The sequence below is a fragment of the Protomyctophum bolini genome, assembly GCF_963924005.1.
Source record: "Protomyctophum bolini genome assembly, chromosome: 2".
Lineage (NCBI taxonomy): Eukaryota > Metazoa > Chordata > Actinopteri > Myctophiformes > Myctophidae > Protomyctophum > Protomyctophum bolini.
Window position 1 is genome coordinate 21,130,068 of NC_137863.1, and position 25,894 is coordinate 21,155,961.

The following is a 25,894-nucleotide window of genomic DNA, read 5'->3' on the forward strand; positions in this document are numbered from 1 at the left end:
CTAGTTCTAGTTTATTTCTCTCTCCTCAGTAGGAGTTCACACTTGCTTGCTCCACTCACGCCTCTCTGAGCCAGAAGGTGTAGCACCAGTCCACTACATTTTTTACTTTTATTGCACCTCCATCGAGCACCTGGTTGACTCTCTCTTTTTCGCTCTCCATTATTTAATGTGTTGCTTCAGTAGGTTTGAGCACTGTTACAGATAGTATTGATTGAAACCTTCCCAGCAAGCCGAATGACGTCATGACGATGTCCTCCGGTGACATTCAGGATGTTCAAGACTGGGCCAGATCACAGCCCATATGGGTATGATCTTTACGTCATTTCCAGGACATCTTCACCAGTTAGCATAGCTTATTCTGGGCCAGATCTGACTAGTTATGATATAACATAGTAAGTTGATCTGACTCTCTCTGATTCATCCAGGGATGTCCGTCTTAGTGGGCAGAATTTACAGTATGTTGGTTGAAATCAGGTGATATTCTAGGCCAGATCTGACTAGTCTTGGTTTGACTTGATCTGGCCACAATCGAGACGTCACCAATTCGTCCAGGTCCTGTCCGAGTGTCCGTGCTAGCTGGGATTTATTTATTCTCGAAATGAAGGCATATACTGTAACAGTTAAATAAAACAGAAGAATATATATGAATATAATGTATAAATCCTTCCAGTTGAAACAAGTGGAACACATTGATACACAGTGCTCAATATGTGAGCAGAGATTTGGGTATTGGAATTTGGCTTCTGTCTATATATCTGTTTGGTCTTGCTCTCAACGTATCTTTCGACACCATGCGTTGTGTTGTGCAAGGTGGATGCGTGTGTGTGCGTGTGTGTGTGTGTGCGTGCGTGCGTGAATCCGTCCATCAGTGTGTGCCTGCAGCTAGCGTGCCAGACTCAAGGTTTCACAGTTTATTGCCAAGGTTGCTAAGAAGAATTAGTATCAGCATAAAGGTAGCCCTACCAAATACTCTGCTAAATGGGAGCCAATGCCTCCCTGCTTGTCACTCAGCATCAAGGGTTACATACTAGCGTCATGTCCAGGGGGTGTACATGTATATATCAAGCTGCATCACGCTACAGAAACAGGAGATAGGCTCCTATAGCTGCCCTATGGGCCTCATGGCTCAGCAAGGCTTACTGTACAACATAGCAACTTATTTCCGTCTCTTTCACTCTTTGTCAAACTCTCAGTCACTCATTCTCACGTCATACACTCCCATCAATAAACGGAACGTTCCATCTTCACGCAGTGAGGTGAACGATATGCAGAGCAGCAGACGGTGTGTGTGTGTGTGTGTGTGTGTGTGTGTGTGTGTGTGCGTGTGTGTGCGCATGCGCGTCTTTAGAAGAGTGCACATGCATTGCTGACACAAGTACGTACATATACTGCATAATACATGTCCATGCATGACATATCTGCAAAGCAGAAACACCTACATAAGTCTGACTTCACAACTTTTGGCTTCAAGCTGGTTTCCACTTTCCAACATAAAAGGAACAAAAGTCTTTGATCAGAGAAATCTCAGAGAGAGAGAGAGAGAGAGAGAGAGAGAGAGAGAGAGAGAGAGAAAGAGAGACGAAGGTACCCAAACATGGAGAAAGAGAGAAACAGAAAGAGATCAGAAAATAAAAGAACAGAGAGAAACTGTTACTCCTGTCCAACATAGTCAGACCTAAACGGGAAACAGACTGATATGGAGCCTGTGTGCGTGCGTGTGCGTGTGTGTGTGTGTGTGTGTGTGTGTGTGTGTGTGTGTGTGTGTGTGTGTGTGTGTGTGTGTGTGTGTGTGTGTGTGTGTGTGTGTGTGTGTGTTGCATGCTTGCGTGCAAGACACGCATGAGGAATGAGAAGCACATTGTGAACGTGTGTTTTGGCCATACAGTAATTTCAGGATGTTCAGACACCATGAATAACAGTCTCAGTGTCAGGTGTGCATCACTTGTCAATATCTGTGCCCAGAGACTACATGGATGTCAGAAATCCTAGAATTAGGCCAGGACGGTTAGCTCAACCGTCTGGGCACCTAGGCAGCCAAGCCAGCCGGACGACGTGCTGCGCGTTCGCCTCCCGTGCCCGACAGCCTTTGCCACGTGTCATTCCCCATCTCTCTCTCCCCCTTTCCTGTCAAAACTACCGGTACTGTAATCTATAAATAAAAGGCAAAAAGCCAGAAGAAATATCTTTAAAAAAACAACAAAAAAACAATCCTAGAATTAAAAATAATGAATGCATATTTATTTCAACACAGATTTGATTAGATTAGGAACCAATACTGTCTGATACAGATAATAAAATGAAATAAATGTAATGTTTACTCTTGGATACAACACTATCTGTACTGGCTGTCTCTTAGCCATATTATTGAAGTCATGTAAGGACACTGTCTTTGTATAGACATGCGGTCTGATTAACTAAGCCCATTATTAAACACTCCAAATACCAACACACAGTGGACAGCCTGCCCTATGCTATATGGTTTGTATTACTTTGTTAAACAGACCAGACCTAGCATGCCCATAGGGACCTAAAATGTAAATGTATACGGAGGTTTTTTTGTATTTATACAGAAGGTACAGTATATGTAAATCTACCTGTCCCGCCCAGGAGACGGGACAGACTGACCTGAACAAAAGTTCACCATCATACAATGTGTTCAGCAGCTTACAGAAAAGTTGTGCATTGTGCAAAAAAAAGACATTCAGACAACGTAGGATATCATTCTGGAATGTGCATGTCATCAATATGATATCATCCGTCCATCTTCAACCACTAGTCGGGTCGTGGGGGCAACAGCTCCACTAGAGAGCTCCAGACTTCCCTCTCCAGAGCAACATTAGTGACTTCCTCCTGGGGGATCACGAGACAAGACGTTCCAAGGCCATTGAGTCGATGTGTTTCCTCCAACTGCGCCTTCGTCTGCCCCGGGGTCCCCTCCCAGTGGGACGTGCCTCGAGGACCTCCCTAGGGAGACGCCAGAGAGGCATCCTAACCAGATGCCAGAACCACCTAAGCTGGCTCCTTTCCAATATGATATCATATACAATTGATGTCATAAGCTGGCTGCTTCCAAGTACCCTGATAACGGATCAATACTGCAATAAATACACTGACAATGAGCCCTAGTACTGTAAACCGTGGATCCTCTGACTGAGGCATAATCTGAGGACTAGTATTACTGACATAGCTTACAGTAGACTGATAATAATGGACTGTGATTTTAGACAGCCTCGCTGTGGTGAGAGAAATATTAACGTGGTTTGTCAAGGAATGGTCTGTCTTCCCACAATGACTGACCTTTGGTTTTACTGCAGAGGGCTGGTCAGGGAGGGGATTTACAGGACCCATTAGTCATCTGTCTCAATTCCCTTCCAAAAAACATTTCTGTATATCCGGATAGCGGATAGGTTTCAGGGCAGTAGTCTGAAGAAATGTAGTCACAGATTGTGTTTTTGGTCTTTAATTGCGAGTGAATTTACCATACACCTGAAACAGTGGAATAAAATGTTGCGCGTCTTAACCACTTGCACCCTATAGCAGAGTATTCTGGGGTTAACATTGCCTCCAGTGGTGTGTGAATGTGGACGCTGTTCGTCGCTTCACCTCCCAATGTATGAATGAATGGACCATTGTAAAGCGCTTTGAGTAAGCACGTAGTGCATAGACAAATGTAAATGCAATCCATTATTATTATTATTATTATTATTTTCTGAAAATAGCAGATCTACAAGCTCACATGCTGTGACGCAGAGAGTTTGTAGATCGAAAAAGAGAAATTAAAGTACAGAGCCAACGGTTTACTAATTATTGAGGTGTGGTTAAAACTGATCAACATGGTGAAATATCACACTCGTGTGAACTGTGAAGTGAGGGACGCTCTTATCCGTGCTCAGGCAATCAAAGCATCTCTATGGGGTACACACAAACACACAAAGCTAGCTGGGCATAGCGCCCCCTCAAAAAGAGGGGGTAGCACCCCTCAAGAAATACACTGTATATAAGTTTACGTCATAGTTGTGTCATGTATTCATTCAACCATGATATTCACACTAACAAAAGGCCATTTCACAATTCATCTCTCCACTATGTCTATACTCTCTCCGTTGCCTCAATATATTTCTTATCTATCGTAGCCTTTAGTTTAATATGTTGACACATGGCTCAAGTTACAATGTATAAAATCTATTATCCGGACCTCTGCTAGGAACTGGCCAGTCACCAAATCAAATCTCTGTCGTGATTAAAGAGCAATGGACTGTGTTAATGCTGCTACGCTGTCAACTTTGGAAATCATTCCTTTTGGCCAACAGCCAATAGATAAGAGTTTTCTATCTGACTCTCACTATAGCCACTGATACAGCTGGAATAATTAAACATTTGAAAAACATGAAACATCTCTCTGTGCTATTTTCTTTTATGTCGTAATATACTTATAGTATCTATTCTACTGCCATCTGTTGTGTTAAGGTGTATTTCTTTCTGTCTGTCTGATGTTGCTGCTGAGACGTATTTTGAAGAAAAACTACATCTTTAACTCTAATTTGGGCTGTTTGGGATTCTCATCTCAACTGCTTGGAATTTGACATGAATGAATTAATAAAAATGAATCGACGTGCTCTTCGCCTGAATGTCTCCCCCCTGGCTTCCCCCTAGGCAAAGCCAGTAGTGCAGGAAACACTGTCAGAGTTTTAACTTTTAACTCCGCCCAACACACACACTCTGTCTATCTTTCTGTCTGTGCAAAGTTGAAAAAGGTTCTCTACCTCTATCTCTGAGCCCCCCCCCTCCCCTTAACACACACACACACACACACACACCCTTCTCTTCCATGTAGCCCTGTCGTATTGTAAGTGATCTTCTACTCTGTTCTTTATGGATACATTCATTCTTGTGTGATACACTAAATCCCTGTCTCCCTGTGTGTGTGTGTGTGTGTGTGTGTGTGTGTGTGTGTGTCTCTCTCTCTCTCTCTCTGGTGAGTAGTTTGGATAGGTGACAGCTTTGTGCTGTCGTATACTACTGTGTTGTGTTTACCTTCCCGCACGCACATTTCCCACATGCTCTCACAGTCCATCCGTGTCACAGGTGTGTCCAGCAAAACAGCGTCACACAGTGTTGTTACAGATATACAGCTGTACTGACAGCTTTGGAAAGGCAACACAATGCAGACAGGAAAACAACAGTCACAGTCACACACACACACACACACACACACACGCAGACACACACGCACGCACGCACGCCTGTGGCAGCCAGGAAACAGTGGTCTAACTCTAACATCCCAGATTGTACGGACAGGGGGAGGGGGTGGGTGGGCTGGTTGAACTCCATAACAGGAAAGGCTGGACAATCAGAGGAGGTTACTGTCTCCATACAATGCACACACAATGCACAGAGTACAGACTGACAGCACGGTGCAGAGACTGAACCACACAGCATAGACAGTACTACACACCCAGTAGGACAGACTGAACCACACAGCATACAGTACTACACACCCAGTAGGACAGACAGTCTAAACCACACAGCATAGACAGTACTACACACCCAGTATAGGACAGTCTGAACCACACAGCATACAGTACTACACACCCAGTAGGACAAACAGACTGAACCACACAGCATACACTATACAGTACTACACACCCAGTAGGACAGACAGTCTGAACCACACAGCATAGACAGTAGTACACACCCAGTAAGACAGACAGACAGAACCACACAGCATGGACAGTACTACACACCCAGTAGGACAAACAGAACCACACAGCAAAGACACTGTACTACACACCCAGTAGGACAGACAGAACCACACAGCATAGACACTGTACTACACACCCAGTAGGACAAACAGAACCACACAGCATGGACAGTACTACACACCCAGTAGGACAAACGGAACTACACAGCATAGACAGTACTACACACCCAGTAGGACAAACGGAACTACACAGCATAGACAGTACTACACACCCAGTAGGACAGACAGAACCACACAGCATGGACAGTACTACACACCCAGTAGGACAGACAGAACCACACAGCATAGACAGTACTACACACCCAGTAGGACAAACAGAACCACACAGCATGGACAGTACTACACACCCAGTAGGACAAACAGAACCACACAGCATAGACACTGTACTACACACCCAGTAGGACAGACAGAACCACACAGCATGGACAGTACTACACACCCAGTAGGACAAACAGACAGAACCACACAGCATAGACAGTACTACACACCCAGTAGGACAAACAGACAGAACCACACAGCATAGACAGTACTACACACCCAGTAGGACAAACAGACAGAACCACACAGCATAGACAGTACTACACACCCAGTAGGACAAACAGACAACACGTGACACAGAATGACAGACCACAAGACACACAGTCACTCATACAGCAAATGTAGACGTTAATTTATTTACGTACAGGTCGGACCTTTTGGTTTCATTTTACGCTCCCAAGAGTTAAATTATTGTTAAAGATGATTACTTAATTTACTAGAAGTCTACACAATTACAGACTGTGGACCACTGGCTGAGAACCTGGTGGACCAGTGGTTCTTCAGGGGGTTCCAGATGGTCCACAGCTTAATGATGGAGAGTTGGTAACCAAATGGACCATTATAGATCTTTATCTAATTAAAATTATTATTGTTAAACATCTGCATTACTTAAGTTAACTTTAAGAAGTCAGTCTACACAATTAGAGAATGTGGAAGAATTGTTATTTTGATCAACGTCTGCCTGTTATCTCTCCTAATGGTACCAACAAATACAGCATGGAATTGTGGACATACAGTATCTTTAGTTTTGGGTCTGCAAGGCTAAATCTCATCAAATGGTGGTCCGTGGCTCAAATGCCCAATAAATAATGGACCTCCTTGATATGAAAAAGGTTAAAAAGGTTCTCTTCTCTTCTGCGTTGGTTGGTTTACACTGCTCTCTACCAGAGTCTGATTTGATCTCCTTCCATTTGGCTTCATTACTCTGCTCTTTTCCTCTCAACTCTATTCATGGTTTTCAACCTTTTTCATATCAAGGCCCATTATTTATTCTGCATTTGAGCCACGGACCACCATTTGATGACATTTAGCCTCAGACCCAAAATGTTGATCAAAATAACAATTATTCTACATTCTCCAATTGTAGACTTCTTGTGTATTAAATTTAATGCAGATATTACAACAATAATGTAACTCTTGGGAGCGTAAAATGAAACCAAATGGATTGGTTTCATTTTACGCTTTCAAGAGTTAAAGATCTACAAGAGTCCATTTGGTTAGCAACTTTACCTGGAACCCCATCAAGGACCACTGGTGGTCCCCGGACCACTGATTGAAAACCACTGTGCTATTGTGTTGTGTTCTCTTCTGTGAATATTATTGCAATTACCTAAATAATAATAATAATTACCAAAATAAAATTAAAATAATACTAATATTAAAAGACACAATGTTGGCTGAAATTACATATAAAATAAAGCAAAACAGACAGCTAATAAACAGGCATACAGGGAGCTGTTGTTCTTGTTGCTACAGGTGTGTGTGTGTGTGTGTGTGTGTGTGTGTGTGTGTGTGAGAGAGAGAGAGAGAGAGAGAGAGACGTGTGCAATGTATGTAGACTATTTAGAATGTAGAATGAATGTATTTCTTTGTAGCCAAGTGAGCCAACTTCACACAGTAGCACACACCACTTTTCACTGCAAGTTCGGAACAACTCACAAAAAAATGATGTAACAATGCCAGGAGATCAAAGTCAACACACTATCATCAGACCCGAAATGCGGGACATTTTCACAGCACCTGTAGGCTGTAAACTCAAATAAATAGCTTTCTCCTCATCATAAATTAAATTATATACAGTCAGACAACAAAACGAACTGTCACTCACACCACAGTGAGACCGCGCATACATAACAATAACAACCGAGGGGTCAAGAAAGACCAAACAAAAGACAAGACAACAACAGACAAGATGAAGATGAAAGAAAACTTCGTGGAACTCACCGAGAAACTCTTCCTTCTTTTCTTGACTTTTGGTGTGTTTTATTTGTGAACTCCGCACGCAGAAAACAACGTCGCCTGCCCGCCTGCCGCCTTATTAATGTGACTTATAAATTATATAAGGTGAGCCGTAACCGTCCGTCAGTGAATGGGTGGTTCAAGTGTTCTTGACGTTATAAACAAACGGAGCACATGGACGAGAGGAGGAGAGAGGAGAGCCACTCCTTCCTTCAGTTCAATGGAGAGGAGGAGAGGAGAGGAGAGCCACTCCTTCAGTTCATCAGCAGCAACAGGTCGCCAGCCAGTCAGTGTCCTCCAGTCATCATCAGCGCTGTGACGATGCAGCAGCAATCATGTTCTACTGTGTACTCCGCCTGGTGGTCACTTCATTGATTGATTGGTTTTTGAGCCCCTCCTATTTACAGGTTTAATGTTTGTCTTTAGTTCAATGTTTGTTTTAAAAACGCCATTGACAATGAAGGGAAAATGTACGTCATAATGTGCCTCATTACGTCATATTGTCTCTTTATTGTTAATGGTTTGTGTTTGCACCGTTTGTTTTTACATCACCATTACATCACCATATCAACATGAGTGGAGGAGTTAATAAAAATGAATGTAGCCTAAAGAAATACACTAGAGGCTTTTCTAAAACCTCAAAGATCATGTTTTCTTTCCATCAGTGAGAATTGCTTTAATTTAAAGCAGTTGTTGGGTAGGTATCTTATCACACTAAGTCGTGTTTGCTTTAAGGCATGAAGGCAAGGCATTATCTTTTTTATTTTACTGGCTGAAAGTCAGAACATTGTTAATTTGAATGGGATTAGCACCACCATGTGGTCAAAAGATGCAGAGCTCAATAGGTGTGCATTGGATGGTTTGAACAGTAAATGTATAACGAAATTGTTATGGGAAATTATCCAGTGCAAAAAGAAAGCCATATTAAATAAAGTATAATACAAAATTAAAATTAACCTTGACGGTCATGGCTTCTCAGACCAAGTGGCGATCGATTGTTCGTTCTGGTGGTATAGTGGAGTCTTTGTCATGTAGCCTACTAGAGTAGCAGAGTGGCTTTTCACTGTACTCTGTGATGATTTCCTCTGAGATAGAGCAGCTGTCATACCAAGCCATGGGGATACCTTTGATGGTAGGTACACTGGTAAAGGTCTACCAGAGTCTGACTGGTCAGATAGGTGGGCTTTTCTCTGCCTCCTCCTCAGGAAGAAAACATGTTGGTGGGCTTCTCTTTATCAGCACTGTAGAGGTGTTGAGGGCCCACCAGAGGTCTTCTTTCTGATGTTGTTATCTGAATCAACCCAGAGTCCAGACCTCCCAGGTCGTCTGGGGCATGGTCTGCTTTCTGTCCCCACAATCAGAATTATGCACCATGCATGCACATATTATCTGGAATAAACTTCCAGAAAACCTGCAGGTCTGCTACAACTACGTTATTTTAAATCAAAGCTAGATCTTTCTTATTTGCCACACTGACTTTTACTGAGTTGTGTTTGTTATATATGGGGCCTACTGTAATTTATACTTTTTCTGTGTTCATTTTACTTATTCTTTGTTTCATCTTAATGTATTATGTAATTGTAAAACACTTTCAATTGCTTTGTTGAAATGTGCTATACAGATAACCTTTACTCAGGTGAACGAAGTGCATCTGGGATTTTAGTTCCTGTTGAGCCAACCTTTGAGGTTTTAATTTAAATGAATAAGAATAAAAATAAAAATAAACGTTTCGACCCCCTTCGCCAGGAATGATTCCTGATAAAAGGTTTGGAGCTCAAGACCAGTGTGCGAACTTCATCTCCTCTCATTCATAGTGTCACTGTTGACCACATTCATTCACTTTTGCTATAAGTAGTTTTGGTCAAGTGATGGAACATTTAAAACAGTAGACGGTAGAGTTCTTTTCAAGGCAACGTTTCTTTTTGTTTTTTTGTCTTTTATTGGCAAATGCTTGAAATAAAGTCGTAGCAATGTCTATATACACCCCTCCACACAGTGACAATGTCAGAAAGCCTAAATTAAACACGCATTCCTAAGAATAACCGATGATTATTATATGATCGTTGATACGCACAATTTTTTTTGTTTTGTTTCAGACACACATATTTTCTGTTTTTTGGTTCAGAGACATCTATAAAGACATTAAATAAAACAATACAATAATATCTATTGCGTAAAATAATTGTACATATCAAAAATGAAAACTCGAGAGAACAAAAAAAAACATGCAAAGTATGTAGTGCATCTCAACCTTTTTCTTTTTCTGTCCAAAAAAAAAGCATTATTTAACAAAAGGCAGACAGACCAACATACAGTGACAAAGCAGTGCCCTACACAACAGTGGAGCAGATACAAAAGATGATAATGTTATATAGATACAGTAATTAAAATCATGAAAATTAAAAATAAATGAATGCCAAGTTGTATTTTTTTTTTCTATATATATTCGTATTAATTTAATATATGTGCAAAGAAGCTCTTCCATTTCCTACATTGTATAATGTGTTGTTTTTAAATCCCTACTACTCTACAGTCACAACACGCTCGCTGCAATCTTACAAGCACTCCGATAAGCCACAGAAACTGTCCTCACACTGGTACACAGCACCACGGCGTCTTGAGGGCATTCATTTGACTCAGTGTGTAAAAATGGAACCTTCTGGGTCCATTTGTCCACTCTCAAGTAAAACGTGGTTTTCGTTAAACCAACAACACTCACAGGATTTTGCTGTGTATATATGAAGAGCGTGGCCTACTAAGCGTTATTTTCTACCACAGATTTTGTTTGCCTGCCTGTTTCCCAAATACAGCAAGTTTGTTTTTGTGTATATAACTAAGTACATTTATGTATGTAAGTGTTGTCTAACCCCGTCTCCTACACTGTCCTGACCAGCGTTGCCACTGTTCTTACTCTGTGTGTGAGTGCATACCGCTCGACAGCAAACATTTGCCTCTCATTTCCTTGTCGGGATTGTGTGCCCAGTATCGTGCCAACTAGTGGACAAATGGGATTTCACAAATACAAGAAAACTGGTGTATTTAGCTATAGAGGTGACACGATGTAGGGGAGTGGGGGGTGAACAAGCATTTTAGCCACTCAAGCCCCAATTAAAGAAATTCAAAAATAGCCATTCCATAAGCTCAAGCGTATAGAACGGTTATTTGTTTTACAATATTTCTCTGTGTATGAAAATGTTCACCTATAATGGCATGCCCAAAAAAACAGGGATGTCAGGGTCAAAGCGGTTTACTTGGAAAACACTTAACTGAGAGCCAGGCAAGCACCCCCTGGTTATCTCCGTGCATCTACTGGATAAAGAAGCTGTTCAAAGTAACTGCTCCTGGGTCATCTGACGCAGGCTGACAATGCTAGCGGCGTGTACTGTAATATAATGTGCTTACATTGTAGGAAATCAATCCTACATTGTGACCTCTGCTCTGAAAACAGGCTGAGAATCGCTTTTCTTTTCTTCTTCCAAAGTAGACGAAACGCAGCAGTCCGATCCAACGGTCATTGGATGAACGTCACTGTCAAAACGTGGGCCTCATTTGGCCAGTGCTGCTATAGAGCCATGTTCCCTTCCTAGACTACGTGCACTGTGTATATAAAGATAGCTGTTATATAAAGTAAATGTCTGACAAAGCCATTTACGGTAGTTCTGGCTTTCACACAAGGTGATAATAATATGATACACAGTGTTACCTAATGTTTCTGTGTGCGTGTGTTGTGTGCGTGTTTGTTTGTGTGCGTGCGTGCGTGTGTGTGCGACTGTGCGCGTGTGTGTGTGTGTGTGTGTGTGTGTGTGTGTGTGTGTGTGTGTGTGTGTGTGTGTGTGTGTGTGTACGTTTGTGTTTTCAAGGTGTGAGAAATATGTAAAGGGGTTAAAGGGGGATTGAGTATTGCACGTGTATATTTACAGTACATGATCATAAGAATTACTGTAATTAGGGTAATTTCTTATATATTAGCCCGTTTTGCCAGCTCAGTAATAACCAACAGTTGGTTAGGTGAGTGTCACGTTGGGACTGAAAACAAACTGTGATAAACCACAACTGGTTATCTACGTAGTAATCTACGTAATACTGAACCAAACAAAGAGAAGAAAATCTAAGATAAAAACAATAATCATTGAAGAACAAAAATAATCTATTTCTACTGTTGCTGCTGTTCAACAGGAAAGAGTTGAGAAGATGGCGTTAAAAACGTTACCACGAACGAGGCGATGGTTGAGACTTTAACCGTGCTGTGCTTCCGTCAATGTGGCCGATGAGTTTATCACCAAGAAGTATCAATGAATGAATCAGTCAAGCTTCCAATCATCTAATGAACAACGACTGGCTTTTGTTTTTTGCTGCCTTAAATATTAGTTTTTCTTTTTAACCTACCATCCCAATAAACAGCAACAGCCAGTTTAAAAAAACCTGCAAAGCCTTAATGCTTTGGCTTCGCTCAAATCAAATGATAACAGTAAATCCTAAGTGTGTGTCAAAGGAGTAGGACAGAAGATAAGAGTCGAATTCCCATCCTGAATTCTAATTCTATCTCTGAGGTGCCCTCTGCTGTTTGGAAGTCACTGTTCTCTTTACTGACCGATGTGAGCAAGGAAGAAAAGCATAGAGGGAGGGAGAGCGAGAGAGAGAGAGAGAGGGAGGGAGAGAGAGAGGGGGGGGGGGGAGAGATAGAGAGAGAGAGAGTAGGCAGCTAAAAAGAAGGTGACATTGAGAAGCTTTGGGGCGGAATGAGGTTAGAATCAGGGCAGGAAACCATTATTATAATTTTTTGTCTACCATACATACAGGCTGATGGATTGCAGACTGCAGCAGCCAGGTGCACCACAATAATTCTTTAAAGAATAGAACAGGACCCTTGAGTGATTTGCTGACAATGTGGCTGGGTCGCGTTATAGACAATCTCAGCAGCCAGGTTCAAGAAACGAGCAGCCTTTGAACCGGTCGGTGGCGATAGCATTACTCTCCCCCCACTCTGGTGACAGTATGGAGGGAGAGTCGGTCCTGTGATACTTTATAACCCCACATCTACTCCTCCTCTCCAGCCCTCACACCCTACCCCACCCCGGCCCAGCCCACCCTCTCTCCTGCTTTTCTCCTCCCTAGCAGCCGAAGGTCTCCTGCGAGGCGTACACCATGTAGAGGAAGCCGTCCTCGTCTCTCTCCTGCTCGTAGATCTCGGAGATGGACGTGGACACGGACACCATGCTGTGCTGGTTGACCAGCAGGAAGAAGGCCTGCGTGGGGTTCAGCTGGAGACGACGCCTGGGCCAAGAGGAAGAGGGGGCAGACAAAACTGTTAGGCAGGCAGGTACTGCACACGTTTTGTAACCATACAGCCTGATCTCACTGTTCTCACAGTGTTCAGCTCTTTGAGATCTCATAGACATAGAGAGTGCCTTGTGAAACAGTGCCCCCTACTGGTCTCTTCCATACTATACTTACCCCTGTATTTTCATACACTTCCTGTTTTTGAGCTGACAAAGCTACACATCAGTTCTCACTTCTAGTTGAAGAGTCTTGTTGAATAAATATGTATTTCTACTGTTCTGCCTTCGCTACACATAAAGCCACCAAGGTTGCAGAGCTATAGGCAGACAGCTAACCTGAACCTCATAGATTAAATGAAGGAAAAGGAAAAAATAAACTAATCCAAAACAAAGACTTTGCCTTCAACAGTCTCCTCCTGGTCCTTCTTTTATCTATGATGTTATGTTAGCCGTCTGCCTAGCTCTGCAACCTTGGTGGCTATACGCATAGCGAGGGCAGAACACACAGCAAATTCATAGATGTGTTTACCGGTAGTTAGGATGGGCTGTCTAAGTCTTATATAGATGTACAGTACATGGCACGGGCAGATCAAGAACGTGTTTTTGGCATTAAGACTTTTCCATTACGTGTGCATAACCTTACTTAAACACTGGGTCGGGACCCAATTGTGGGTCGCAGACACATTTGTATGGGTCCCTTTATGTTTTGTTTCCTAAATTTTGTATTTAATTATTAAAATTTCAAGACAAACAATCCCAAAAAGGGAAAAGAAAACATTAAAATCATTATTAAAATCAAAATCCATAAATTAGAAGGCTCACAAGGCGGCACGAAGCGATGCATTGTGAGCTTGTAGATCTGTTATTTTCACTATAGTCCCGCAGAAACGTGTCATTTCTTTTTTGGGTCTTGAGCTAAAACATTTGCTCTATGAGCTTGTAGATCTGCTATTTTTCGATAGCTAAAGTATAACATAATGCTTAAACACCAAAAGATTGTCCCACCCAGAATGGGTTAAAGACAGGTTCAGTATTTTCCCAAAGAAATTCAAAGCTTTAATTTTGTGAGAAAAATGGTTAAATGCAAGAGCCAGTCACGAGACTTTACAACAGATGTTTTAATTAAATTACACGTTTAAAAAGCAGGTGGCTTGCGCACATCCAGTTCCTGGCTGGTGCTGGACAAAGGTAGATACATACAGTGAAGAAGTGGTCCGCACACAGGCTTTGCGCCTCCAACAGTGTTTATTTGTTAAAACAACATTATAAATTAGAACACCTGTCCTAATTTAAAAAGACACCTAAATTAGGACACCTGTCCTAATTTATAATGGTGTTTTAACACAAATAAACACTGTTGGAGCAAAGCCTGTGTGCAGACCACTTCTTCAATGTTAATTAAATTACAACAAATAAATGTTGTAGGCTGTATCTGTAAATGTATAAAATCTAGTACCGATAGCAGTTGTTGTTATCTTAAACAGCATATTGTAACACCAGATTCTGCCAACGCTGTTATTTATTCTGTACGTCGTCACGCCCTCTGATTCCGAAACACCGGCAGGCAAAGTGAACGCAAACACAGTAGGTTTGTAGTTGTAGAACCACTGTTAACCCATTCTGAACGGGAACACCTTTTGGTGTTTTAAGCATTATGTTATACTTTAGCTATTAAAAATAGCAGATCTACAAGCTCATAGCACAGCACTGAGTGCCGTGCTACGAGCTTGTAGATCATGACAATGTGGCTCAAATCTTCAAATATACAGCCTATTCTTTCAGAGCGAACGTTTTTAACTCAAATCTTTGCTTCTGGGGGGGTCCCTGGAACTACATATTTTCACATGGGGGTCGGCGGCCAATTACATATTTTTTGGGGTCCTTGACATGAAATGAAATAGTTTGAGAATCACTGATATAGAAACATTGTTTTTTTTCCAGAAAACTGTCATGATTTATTCTCCGGTTTTACTGGTTTAATGACGGACGGCTCTTCATGCCATAATTGCAGGATCTCTGTAAATGTTAAAGTGGCTAAAAGCCTTGTGGCTGACGTATCAGCTATCAAGAATTCAAATGACATGAACATTGCACAGGATGTCATGTGAGCGATGCATACTGTGCACTTCTTTCAACAAGTTAAACTCTTAAATTACTATAATTAAACTTTAATAAAATATTTGGGGCATTGGCCTGCCCAAAATAGGGATTCCAGGGAGACAGTGCTTATGCCCTATATACAGTACGGTAAAACCTCTCTATATCCTAACTACAAATTATTAACAACACATTGCAAGTGCCCAGAGTGTGTGTGTGTGTGTGTGTGTGTGTGTGTGTGTGTGTGTGTGTGTGTGTGTGTGTGTGTGTGTGTGTGTGTGTGTGACTGTGAACCCCTCCAATAGAAATGAATGGGAGCAGCGGGCCCAATCAGTATGGGTAGAAAGAACCCCATTACTGCTTCCTAAAGTGTCCACACTCAAAGAGACGAGAGGACAGACGAGATGGCTGGACGGGACCAGGTCGGTTATCATGGCCTCCTGGTGGCGCTATAATTGGCCACTGCGAAAAGGGTGCCATTTCTTCTTACGCCTTTGATGGCAATTAGACATTCAAAGTCATGATTTGAGGCATTTTGTTCCAAAAATGTGGTTAGCAAAAGTCCACCTGCTGGGGGCACAATAACAGGCCAATGTGGGATTTATTCCTAGGAATGTGCGTGCAAAATGTCCACTCAAATTCTGCGTTCATGATTTGAGGCCTTTTGTTCAAAGCGGGCCAATCCTGCAAACTTTGGAAGCCAATGTTGCTAATTAGGATGGAATATGAAATACCTATCTTGATCACATGACTATAGAGATACGGGCTGTATTTTGGGTGTGTTAAGTACCAGGTCTTATTCCCTAACTTGAGTAAACTAAAGACCTGGAGGCGTGATCAATGCTCTTTGGCCACTCAGAATAGCCAAATGGCATTGATCACGCCTCCAGGTCTTTAGTTTACTCAAGTTAGGGAATAAGACCTGGTACTTAACACACGCAAAATACAGCCCACTGTGTACAGATTTGCAGGATTTTCTGACATAATCTGAAGGAGTGCAAAACATACTCTCCCCCATGCCTTTGGCCTGGTGGAGACAAAAAAAGAAAAGAAATGAGGGATGACATCAGAGATCTATAGTGAAAGCCAAGGACAAGATGCAACGCTGAAAACGAAGAGAGGAGAGGAGCTCACAGGATGTTCTGTTCTGAGCAGGAAAGTCAAAGTGCTTTCCAAGTATCTCTAAATGTGTCGCAATGATCCTGAAATAGTAACGCTGGTCTCTGGCTGATGCCCCACAAACAGCAGGATTCACAAACACATCACGTCTGTCTGCTAGGTCAGTGTTCTCAAGACACAGTCTGTCTGCTAGGTCAGAGTTCTCAAAGCGGGGTCTGGGGTCACAAAACATACTTTTTTACACTGTTCAAGACCCAAAGATAATATATTTCTACTGTCAACCAGGGTGTGCAACTAATCGAGCGGATCGATTAAATTGATTATTTCAAATGATTCTTTAGATAAATGTAATTAATAGATAATACTCATAGTTACAGTATTTTATCATCTGCAACAGAGTTAACACTTATGATTTTGTATGTGTGCTGTGTTGGACTCATATGGTCTCCACATTCCAAACATAATCGGGGCTGTCTGCCCCGAATATGTTTGGAATGGAGACCATGAGTGACAAGTCCAACACTTCTTTGCTCTGGTGAAGGGGTAATTCATATAGCATCAGAGTGAAGGGGTGAAGGGGTAATTCATATAGCATCAGAGTGAAGGGGTGAAGGGGTAATTCATATAGCATCATAGACAGCTAGGGCTGCACTGCATACTGCGCCTAAACAACCCTTCTTTGCTCTGGTGAAGGGGTAATTCATATAGCATCATAGTGAAGGGGTAATTCATATAGCATCATAGACAGCTATGGGCTGCACTGCATACTGTGGTGAAGGGGTAATTCATATAGCATCATAGTGAAGGGGTAATTCATATAGCATCATAGTGAAGGGGTAATTCATATAGCATCATAGTGAAGGGGTAATTCATATAGCATCATAGTGAAGGGGTAATTCATATAGCATCATAGTGAAGGGGTAATTCATATAGCATCATAGACAGCTATGGGCTGCACTGCATACTGTGGTGAAGGGGTAATTCATATAGCATCATAGGCAGTAGGGCTGCACTGCATACAGTGCCTAAACAACCCTTCTTTGCTCTGGTGAAGGGGTAATTCATATAGCATCATAGGCAGTAGGGCTGCACTGCATACAGTGCCTAAACAACCCTTCTTTGCTCTGGTGAAGGGGTAATTCATATAGGTAGCATCATAGTAGGGCTGCAACTGCATACTGTGCAGAAACTGGTTGAAGAACAGCACGTTCCTCTGCATGTATTATGATGATTATTGATTTGAAGTCGTATCCAGCCCTAGTAGTAGTGTTGCATGACATCCCTCCTAAGCTCCCGTCTCAATGCTATGGACTTAACCCTCCAATGCAGCACAGGGCTCAACCTTGTAAACAAACCAGTCAGCATGACGAGTTGCAGAAATCTGACACACGCACACGCGCACGCGCACACGCACACACACACACACACACACACACACACACACACACACACACACACACACACACACACACACAAGCACAAGCACTAACATGCGAGTGTATATATATTACGCCAAACACACACTTATAACAACAATACAACTCTTTTCCATCCATAGTTAGATGTGCCACTATTGCTCTAGCCTTGATGACCTACAGTAGATATGTAGTCAGATGCTAGGTTAATTCGGTCTATCTATTTTATTTATTTTTGAGGGACGCTAGCCCCTGTTTGAGTGTTTGTGTAAACTCAAACATTGCGTAAGACAAACATTGAAGACGAAGATGAGGACGCAAATTCTGATTAGCCAGAATCAGATGATGTACTGTATGATGATGTATAAGAGCGCCCCTCACTTCACACTGGTGTGATTTTTGAGGGGCCGATATACAGCTTTTGTCCCCAGAAAATGTCTGCAACACAAACATTAAATGCCACTGACAATGAAGGGAAGATTTACGTCATCTTGTCCCCACAATATCATATTTGCCATCGACAATGAAAGGAGAAATTAGGTAAAATGTCCGCCAAATATGACATACATTTGTGGCAACAGGCATTCTGATTGGCCAGTATGAGATGATGCATGATGATGTACGATGATAAGAGCTTTTATATTATAGTGATTAGACTGATGCTAGGTGCTAGGTTTACCTACATGATCCTATATGAGGCACTGTACACTGTCTCTATGCATTTGATGTACATGTACTGTATGTGTTCACTTTGCTTACAGTAAATCGCTCTGTATAAATGCCTGAATTGTCAATTGTAAATTGTACTTATGTCCACTCAGGTGTGTGAAATTAATAAAGACACAATTAATGTTGTGTCTTTATAATATAGGTGTAGTCAGTGTTGTTTTTGTCGACTAAAACTAAGACAAAAAATGTTCGTCGACTACCTTTTTTCACAGACGAAAACTAAATGGATCACTAGGACTTGGTTGCATTCTGGAAATAGCAGATCTACAAGCTCACAGGCTACAAGCTCACAAGCTACAAGCTCACAAGGCGTCGCGCTGTGACGCGTTGTCATTGGCTATTTTCAACAAGTGTAAAATCCGCCATTACGACGGCATTAAGGCCCGCCAAAACACACACCTTCAGATTTAGTCGACTGAAATCGTATGATATTTAGTCGACTAAAACTAGACTAACACTAATACATTCCAGATGACTAAATGTGACTAAAACTAAGTGAAAGCTATTCAAATTCAAGAGACTGACTAAAACTAAATTAGAAATTTGCTGCCAAAAACAACACTGGGTGTAGTCGGAGATGCATTTTACCTGATGATCTTGACTAGCTCACTCATGTTGACGTGATCGGGTACAAGGAACTTGGTCTTGTCCAGAACAGGCAGGCACTTCTCTCCCTTATATCTCTCAATGATCACCTAGGAGGGCATGGAGGACAAGAGAGTGGTTACATTTATATCTGGCATTTATATCGCATTAGAAAACCGGAATGGAATGTGTCTGGTTTAACCGTGTTTAGGTAACCCAATTATTCACATTATACCATCAATGGAAAGCCACACACGCACGCACGCCTGCCGCACACACAGGGTCAAATAAGTGCTATTTGCATTTTAAAACGTTTTTTATCTTACGTAGTTTCCAGACAGTTTTAAATCTCAATTATTTGACACCATCTAAATGATCTTTCTGTGATGAAGTCATCTAGAATTCAATCACTTCCAAATGACAGATGTGAGGTCAGCTTACAGGGATCTTATTGGGATGCTGCTCGCGGATCTGCTGGACTTCTTTGCATCGGTCAGCTGTGGGAGACAGAGACAGACAACCCATTGACTCAATATACAGTATATATTTTAACCATATCGCCACCAGTAAAACAGCTATCGTCTTCACGTGAAACTCACTTACGATTTCCTGGTTTAAAATTTTAACCTATGAAATGAAACGATCACTAAAGAGTAAACATTTCAGATCAGACATTTCCTACATTTTACAAAAGGACTCCATTTTGAAAGCTCCCCAAAAACGTTATTTACCAAGGCGGGGTAAAAAAACACAACGTTTCGGCCTCTGTGGCCTTCGTCAGGTACGTATATTGAATAGCAACGCATATAGTACAGGTATACAGTATATAGAGGTATAAGTGGGCAGACACAAATCAATGACAAGCACTCACACCTGTGGACAGTCAATAACCCTAACCCTCAAGGCAATGCCAACACAGAGCAATATTCATTTCCCACCACGGAGTAACCTTGCGTCAGTGTCAGTGTCACCAGACTATCCACCTCGGAGGACAGTCTGGTAACCACGGAGCAAAGACCAATCAGAGGCAGGCATGGGCGGGTCTTTACCAGACCGGAATGTAGTATTGAATCACGCCCCCTTCTCTACTCTAGTTCCTAATTATGGCTCAATATACCTGAAAATAGTTGTACTTTTTCAATTACGGGTGGGCGATATGAAATAATATAATATCACGATTATTTTTCAAGCATTATCACGAACCACAAAATTAGCTTAGTTTATTTTTCAAGCGTGGAGACATTGTATGGTGGATATGATATTTATCACCATATCAGCCTCTCACCTACCGGTACAATTCTACACATGGCTGTCATTTACAGTAGCCATTATGTACTGTTCTCTATTTGCACCAAAATACGCCCTACAGGATTAGTATTACTCAGGCAACTCTGGTATATATACAGAGCGGATCAATGTCATCTAATCTATGATTATTGCTATCGTTTACAGAAGCTCAAGCTGCCATACCCCCTGTCAATTGTATTATAATCATGATGATTATACAATGTTAAACAGCAAAAGTGAAGCGATTCTCAGTCATTTTGAGGTGTAATAATGCAATCGATTTGTCCTGTGTATGGGGCAGAACAAGAGAAGGAAATAAAATGTTGCCGTTTTCAAATTCAAAAGTGGCAAATGTATCATTTGACACATTTCCCAGAACTTCCCAAAATTTGATCCACAGAATGCATTGCGGATGCATTGCAGATTTGAGTGGAAAACAACCACCCTTTTAAAGACATATTATAGCCCGAGTCTGACTAGGCTTAACCAAGCTTTCAGAGGGATTCATTTAATAATGATGAGCATATAGAGATCTAGACAAAAGATGGTATCGAGAAACACATCCTTTTTACTGTGTCGGATTTCCGCCTCGCTCTAGGAATAGCAGCTCCTTAAATCAAATGAATTTGTGACTAAGACTGTGGCTGGCTGCTTTTGGACGACATGAGAGTATGCTGCAGAGTATAGAAAACACATCTTATTCTTCAAACAGTAACAACACTATGTCTCCTTTTCCTAAAGCCGTACAAATCTCTGTGTAACCCTTCTCCTTCCCCCTTCGTGTGTGAGCCTGTGAGGTGAATTTAAATTTGAGAAATCAGTGAATGTGTACAGATGTCAGTATGACCCATGATTTAGTAACTCATTTGCGTGGCAATAGTTGTGTTACTGATGTTTTCTAGACTATGACTAGCACCTGATGTTAATAACTGCGTTGTATATTCGTGATATGTCAAAGTACCGTGTGCTGAGTAAAATTTGTATGTGCCAGGTGACATAATTGTTTTTCAAACGTGAATAAAAGCGTCAACCTGTATGAATGAACAAATTAAGTCTGACACATTTTCGTCACGACTCCCGGGCATGTAAGGACCTTAAACGTTTATCTCCAGTAAGCTGTTGTACTGTAGATGCAGATTTGTGCTTTGTTGGAATTATTCTACTCTTGGCCTATGAAAAAGAATCACACCCGTGTGAACCGAGTGGTGCAACTCCCCTCTCTCTCTCCCCCCCCCCTCCTCCTCTCTCTCTCTCTCATTAGCAGGCAACCGTGCAGCACTGTCTCTCTCTCTCTGTTTCTGCATGGCACAACAGCGCCCCTACTGGTACTCATTATACTGGTGCTCATTAACCAACACATAGGTTAACCACACATACGGACATTGCTGTTCCTTAGAGTGGTTGCACCACTCAAAAATGCATAATAGAACATTTACACACATTGTGTGTGTATATAAATTGCACTGACGTCTTAGGTTTCCTCCCTATTCAGCAGTTTTCCTGTAGGCAGCACCTGCTTGAGGTTTGGGGTGTTTTCCCTCCTTTGCACGTCTGCAAGGTAAAGAATACGCTAAGCTCTATTTCTGAACAAACAGAGCTATACTTTCCCAAGCATAAATAAACATGGTCCAAAGCTCAGATGGATCTGAGAGGCAGCCATGAAGTATGAAAGCACCCTTTGTTTTGTTCTCAGAGTATTTTAAATACGGTGCAGCCCTGTGTGTGGACCCCCCCTCACTTAATACCACAACAAGGTCTTGATCACTCAACTCCATTTGAATGGTTTTTTAATCAGATTATTTAGGGATGCAACAGTTAATTAAACTAATCTATATAATCGATTACAAAATAATAATATATTTTTTAATAAATGTGAGGGCGGATTCTGCCAAAGAATTTCAATGGGAATGGAGCTTCTTTTTTTGCAGAAATCCGCAAATGTGCAGATTAAATGTGCAGATCTACAAGCTCACAAACCATCACTATACAACATGTGAGTGTTTAGATGGGGCAATTTTCACTGCTGTATGACAAAGAATAAAATATGGCTAAATAAGTGGTTAATCAACCCGATCTCACCCAAACACTGTGAAATAACACAGATTGGCATTCCGTACATACACCACTAGAATCACCCTATCATTTTAGACCGCAACAGAGGGGCACCGTGCCACCGTCAACGAGAGATGAGCGAGCTAAAACGAGCGAGTTGCCGTGGCAAACGTTGCGAAGTTGGATTGAGCAGACTCAGCCCCGTCTGAGTTGCAACCAGATAGGCATGCAGTAGGCACAGAATCATAAATAATAGGTATAGGCATTTGGCCCAACTGAGATAATGGGTTGAAAGCCACGCCTCCGTCGTGCAGTAGTAGTATAATATGTACAGATTTTGGAGGTTTCTAGTAGTGTGTATATAGTATATACCGAATGGCAAATTGTCAATCTGTGTTATTTCACCATGTTTGGTTGAGATCTCGGCTCTGTTAATACAAATTGAACCAAATGATCTGTATATTCATAAAAGAAAACGGCTTCTGGTTTATTTGCTCAATTGTATGTATCCCTTTCTAAGTAAATCGGTACAATAATGGCACATTGGGGCGCCCGCTGGACCAGTGGTCCAGGCGCATGCCACATAGGCCTTGGCCTGACAGCACGTTGCGTGTTCGAGTGCCGTTCATGATGACCTTAGCTGCATGTCTTTCCCCTTCTCTCTCCCTCCTTCCTGTCAGTCTTCCCTTGATACTATCAATAAAGGCAGAGAGCAAAAAACAAATCTTTACAAAAATGGCTAAGTGATAGTTGCAGCCCTCATCAGATGTGATTGTTTTCAAGCATGAAAAATGTTCTTTTGTTTGTATGAAAATAGCAGGCTTGCTCCACCTATCCCTCGAGGCCTAGAGGATTGGTCTATGTAAATAACAAGGCTAAAGGCCTGTGTTTATGGCTCAGCATCCTAAAGCAGGCCTTCTAAAACTATTTAAAAACCGGGCAACGGCCTATGAGTGTTGCCAGATTGAGATTCTGTGAGAGAAACGAGCAGACATGGACCTACACGAAAACAAGACCAAAAGAGAGGGGCTCCGCAGCAAAGTTAGTTCAAATAGCATCAACGTCAGTTGAACCACTTTAACCCTACTTAGTATTATCGGATATGTTCAGCTAATCTAAACAACGCATTGTGAGCTTGTAGATGTGCTATTTTCAAAAGAAGAAAAATGTAGAATGTTTTGGAAGCAGTCTTAAATAACATCACAAATCAAATATGTGGGTCCGACCTGGCACAAAATATTTTTTGATTGGGGTCCGCGGACCAATACAAAAAATACAATATGGGACATGAAAATATTTGAGAACCACCAAATGAACAAATTGCAAAACATTATTTTAACTAATCTGTATGACAGAAAATGATTGGAGGAGGTCTCCCTCCCTACTCCTCCATTGAGAACTTTACTCACTGGTGGTGACAGGTACTAGGAGACCTACTGGTTGATAAAGTAGTACCCCTGGACAGAAAACTTACAAATTGTTGCATTAAAAAGAATGGCAAAAAAAGTGTTTGTTAAAAACAATAGCCTACTATATTTTGTCACAGTGGTTGGTAAATCACAAAATTCTGTCTTTTGCATTAGCAACATAAGATGAACTTGCCAGTCACAACTAAAATGAACAAAAACATTTTGTTTAGTGGGTGGCGTTTAGTCTCTCTGACTGTCTGAAAGACAAAAACTATGGTTCACTCAACGGTCGCAACCAACCAACCAAACAAACAAACAATTGCTGAGGTGAAGGACAAGAAGACAAGAAAATATACAGTAGTAATAGTATAGGATAAGATACAAGCTAAAGATATGCCAGGTTATACTGAGCATTCTCAGTTAACATCCAAAGTCACTATTTGAAAACCGTGATGTGATGTGACACACGTTGTAACAACACAAGTCTTGTATAAAATATTTTCAGATGGCTGTCCGCGGCCAAATATTAATGTGGGGGTCCTTATACGTATAAGAACCACTGAAACTGGGGGGTGGGGGGGGTGTTTGTTTTCCTTCTCCGGTCCACACTGCACTGTTGAGTGGGTTAACAGGCCATGATATTATGCAATGGATTCCTGACTCCTCCCTCATGTCCAGCCATCACCTCAGGGCATCATATTACAACATAACTAACGCACCCAACACGTGTAGCCTGCTGGCAGAATGTGTCAGCAACAACTTGTTTTTCTTTTCCCTAGGACTGTGTGTGTTGACATGCAACATTATAACCAACCAATCATAAACATATACATAAATCTAACGGTCTTTACCGTTAAAGAATCAACAACAGGCCTTCATCTACCTCGGTCGATATACTGAGACGCTGCTTCAACCCTTAAAAGTCCTTTTTGTAATTATATGTAAAAAGAAAACGGGTAAACAATAACAACCGTCTTAACTTGTCGTCTCACACCGTGTCACAGAATTCGCTGGGTCACCGATTTCGCCGTAACACCTAGGGCTCGGCCTGCTGATTTAAAAACAGCCACAAACCCCCGGTTTGATACACTTTGTAACGTCTGAAATACACAATTCCGACGTTATTACACCATGTCCCGTTTATCAAACACGGCAAGAGATCGTCCCAACCCGAAGTGGCTATAGCAGGCCGAGCTAACAACAAGCTAGCTAAGGTTATGCCGTTATAGATTCCAACTATCGGTATATCTGGAGCTGAGGATTTCTTACCAAATGTCCTCCTTTGTTTGAAAGGTCTGTCGGAAGGCATCTCTGTCGATGGCAGTACAACGTATAAGTTAATTAAATATAGGTCAGAGCAGCCAATAAGACAAGGTGTTCCACTTCTTCTTGCTCGCTAGCGCGAATTGTCAGTGAGTGTGTTCTTCTCTTCTGTTCTAATCTGAACCCAAACACACACAACAAAGCAAGTCAACCCAGCCACTGACTGACGTCACCCTGTCCTGCCACTTAAAGGGAACTTCCACACAAGACTAGTTATTACATTATAACAATCTAATAATGCTCATGTACTGTAGCCTGTAACAAAATGTAATAAATTATGATTATAACATAGACATGCATTAGATTTAATCAGATTATTCTATCCCCTTTTATGTCCCAATTTGCATCAGAACACTTTCCACCTTTAAGAATCTAATGGACCACAAATGTGTGCCATTTCATCTGAGGTTTAATGTCTTTCACTTGATTTTTGCTGTAGATTATTTGTTACCGTTATCAGCGTTATGGAGAAAGTTTTACCGTTATCAGCGTTATGGAGAAAGGTTCCAGGTGGATTTTCGATTAATCCTTACATTAGCTTTTTGGTAGGCAATGTAATAT

General features: G+C 41.6%; 2 protein-coding genes across 3 annotated transcripts in view; both read right to left on the bottom strand.

The window, feature by feature from the left end:
- Window positions 1-8,333, bottom strand: part of LOC308331833 (semaphorin-3D) — a 135,826-nt gene extending 127,493 nt beyond the window's left edge. For both annotated transcript variants that reach the window (XM_080787348.1, XM_080787349.1), the window contains exon 1: window positions 8,024-8,333. The gene's annotated coding sequence lies outside the window, so the exon portion shown is untranslated. The remainder of the gene's footprint in view (window positions 1-8,023) is intronic.
- A 1,603-nt stretch (window positions 8,334-9,936) lies between these two features.
- Window positions 9,937-25,480, bottom strand: map1lc3a (microtubule-associated protein 1 light chain 3 alpha). Its single transcript, XM_080783346.1, has 4 exons — window positions 25,280-25,480; window positions 19,704-19,759; window positions 19,266-19,372; window positions 9,937-13,312 (listed from the first exon to the last, which is right to left on the bottom strand). Exons 1-4 carry the CDS (start codon window positions 25,317-25,319, stop codon window positions 13,150-13,152), a joined length of 366 nt encoding a protein of 121 aa, XP_080639472.1. The 5' UTR covers window positions 25,320-25,480; the 3' UTR covers window positions 9,937-13,149.
- Between the last annotated feature and the right edge of the window lie 414 nt (window positions 25,481-25,894).

Bases quoted from the DNA above. Each gene is read 5' to 3' on its own strand.
- map1lc3a (XM_080783346.1), bottom strand. From the start codon at position 25,319: ATGCCTTCCGACAGACCTTTCAAACAAAGGAGGACATTTG. The intron at 19,760-25,279 runs GTAAGAAATCCT...TGTCTCCCACAG, and splicing joins CAAACAAAGGAGGACATTTG to CTGACCGATGCAAAGAAGTC. The intron at 19,373-19,703 runs GTAAGCTGACCT...ATGCCCTCCTAG, and splicing joins AGCATCCCAATAAGATCCCT to GTGATCATTGAGAGATATAA.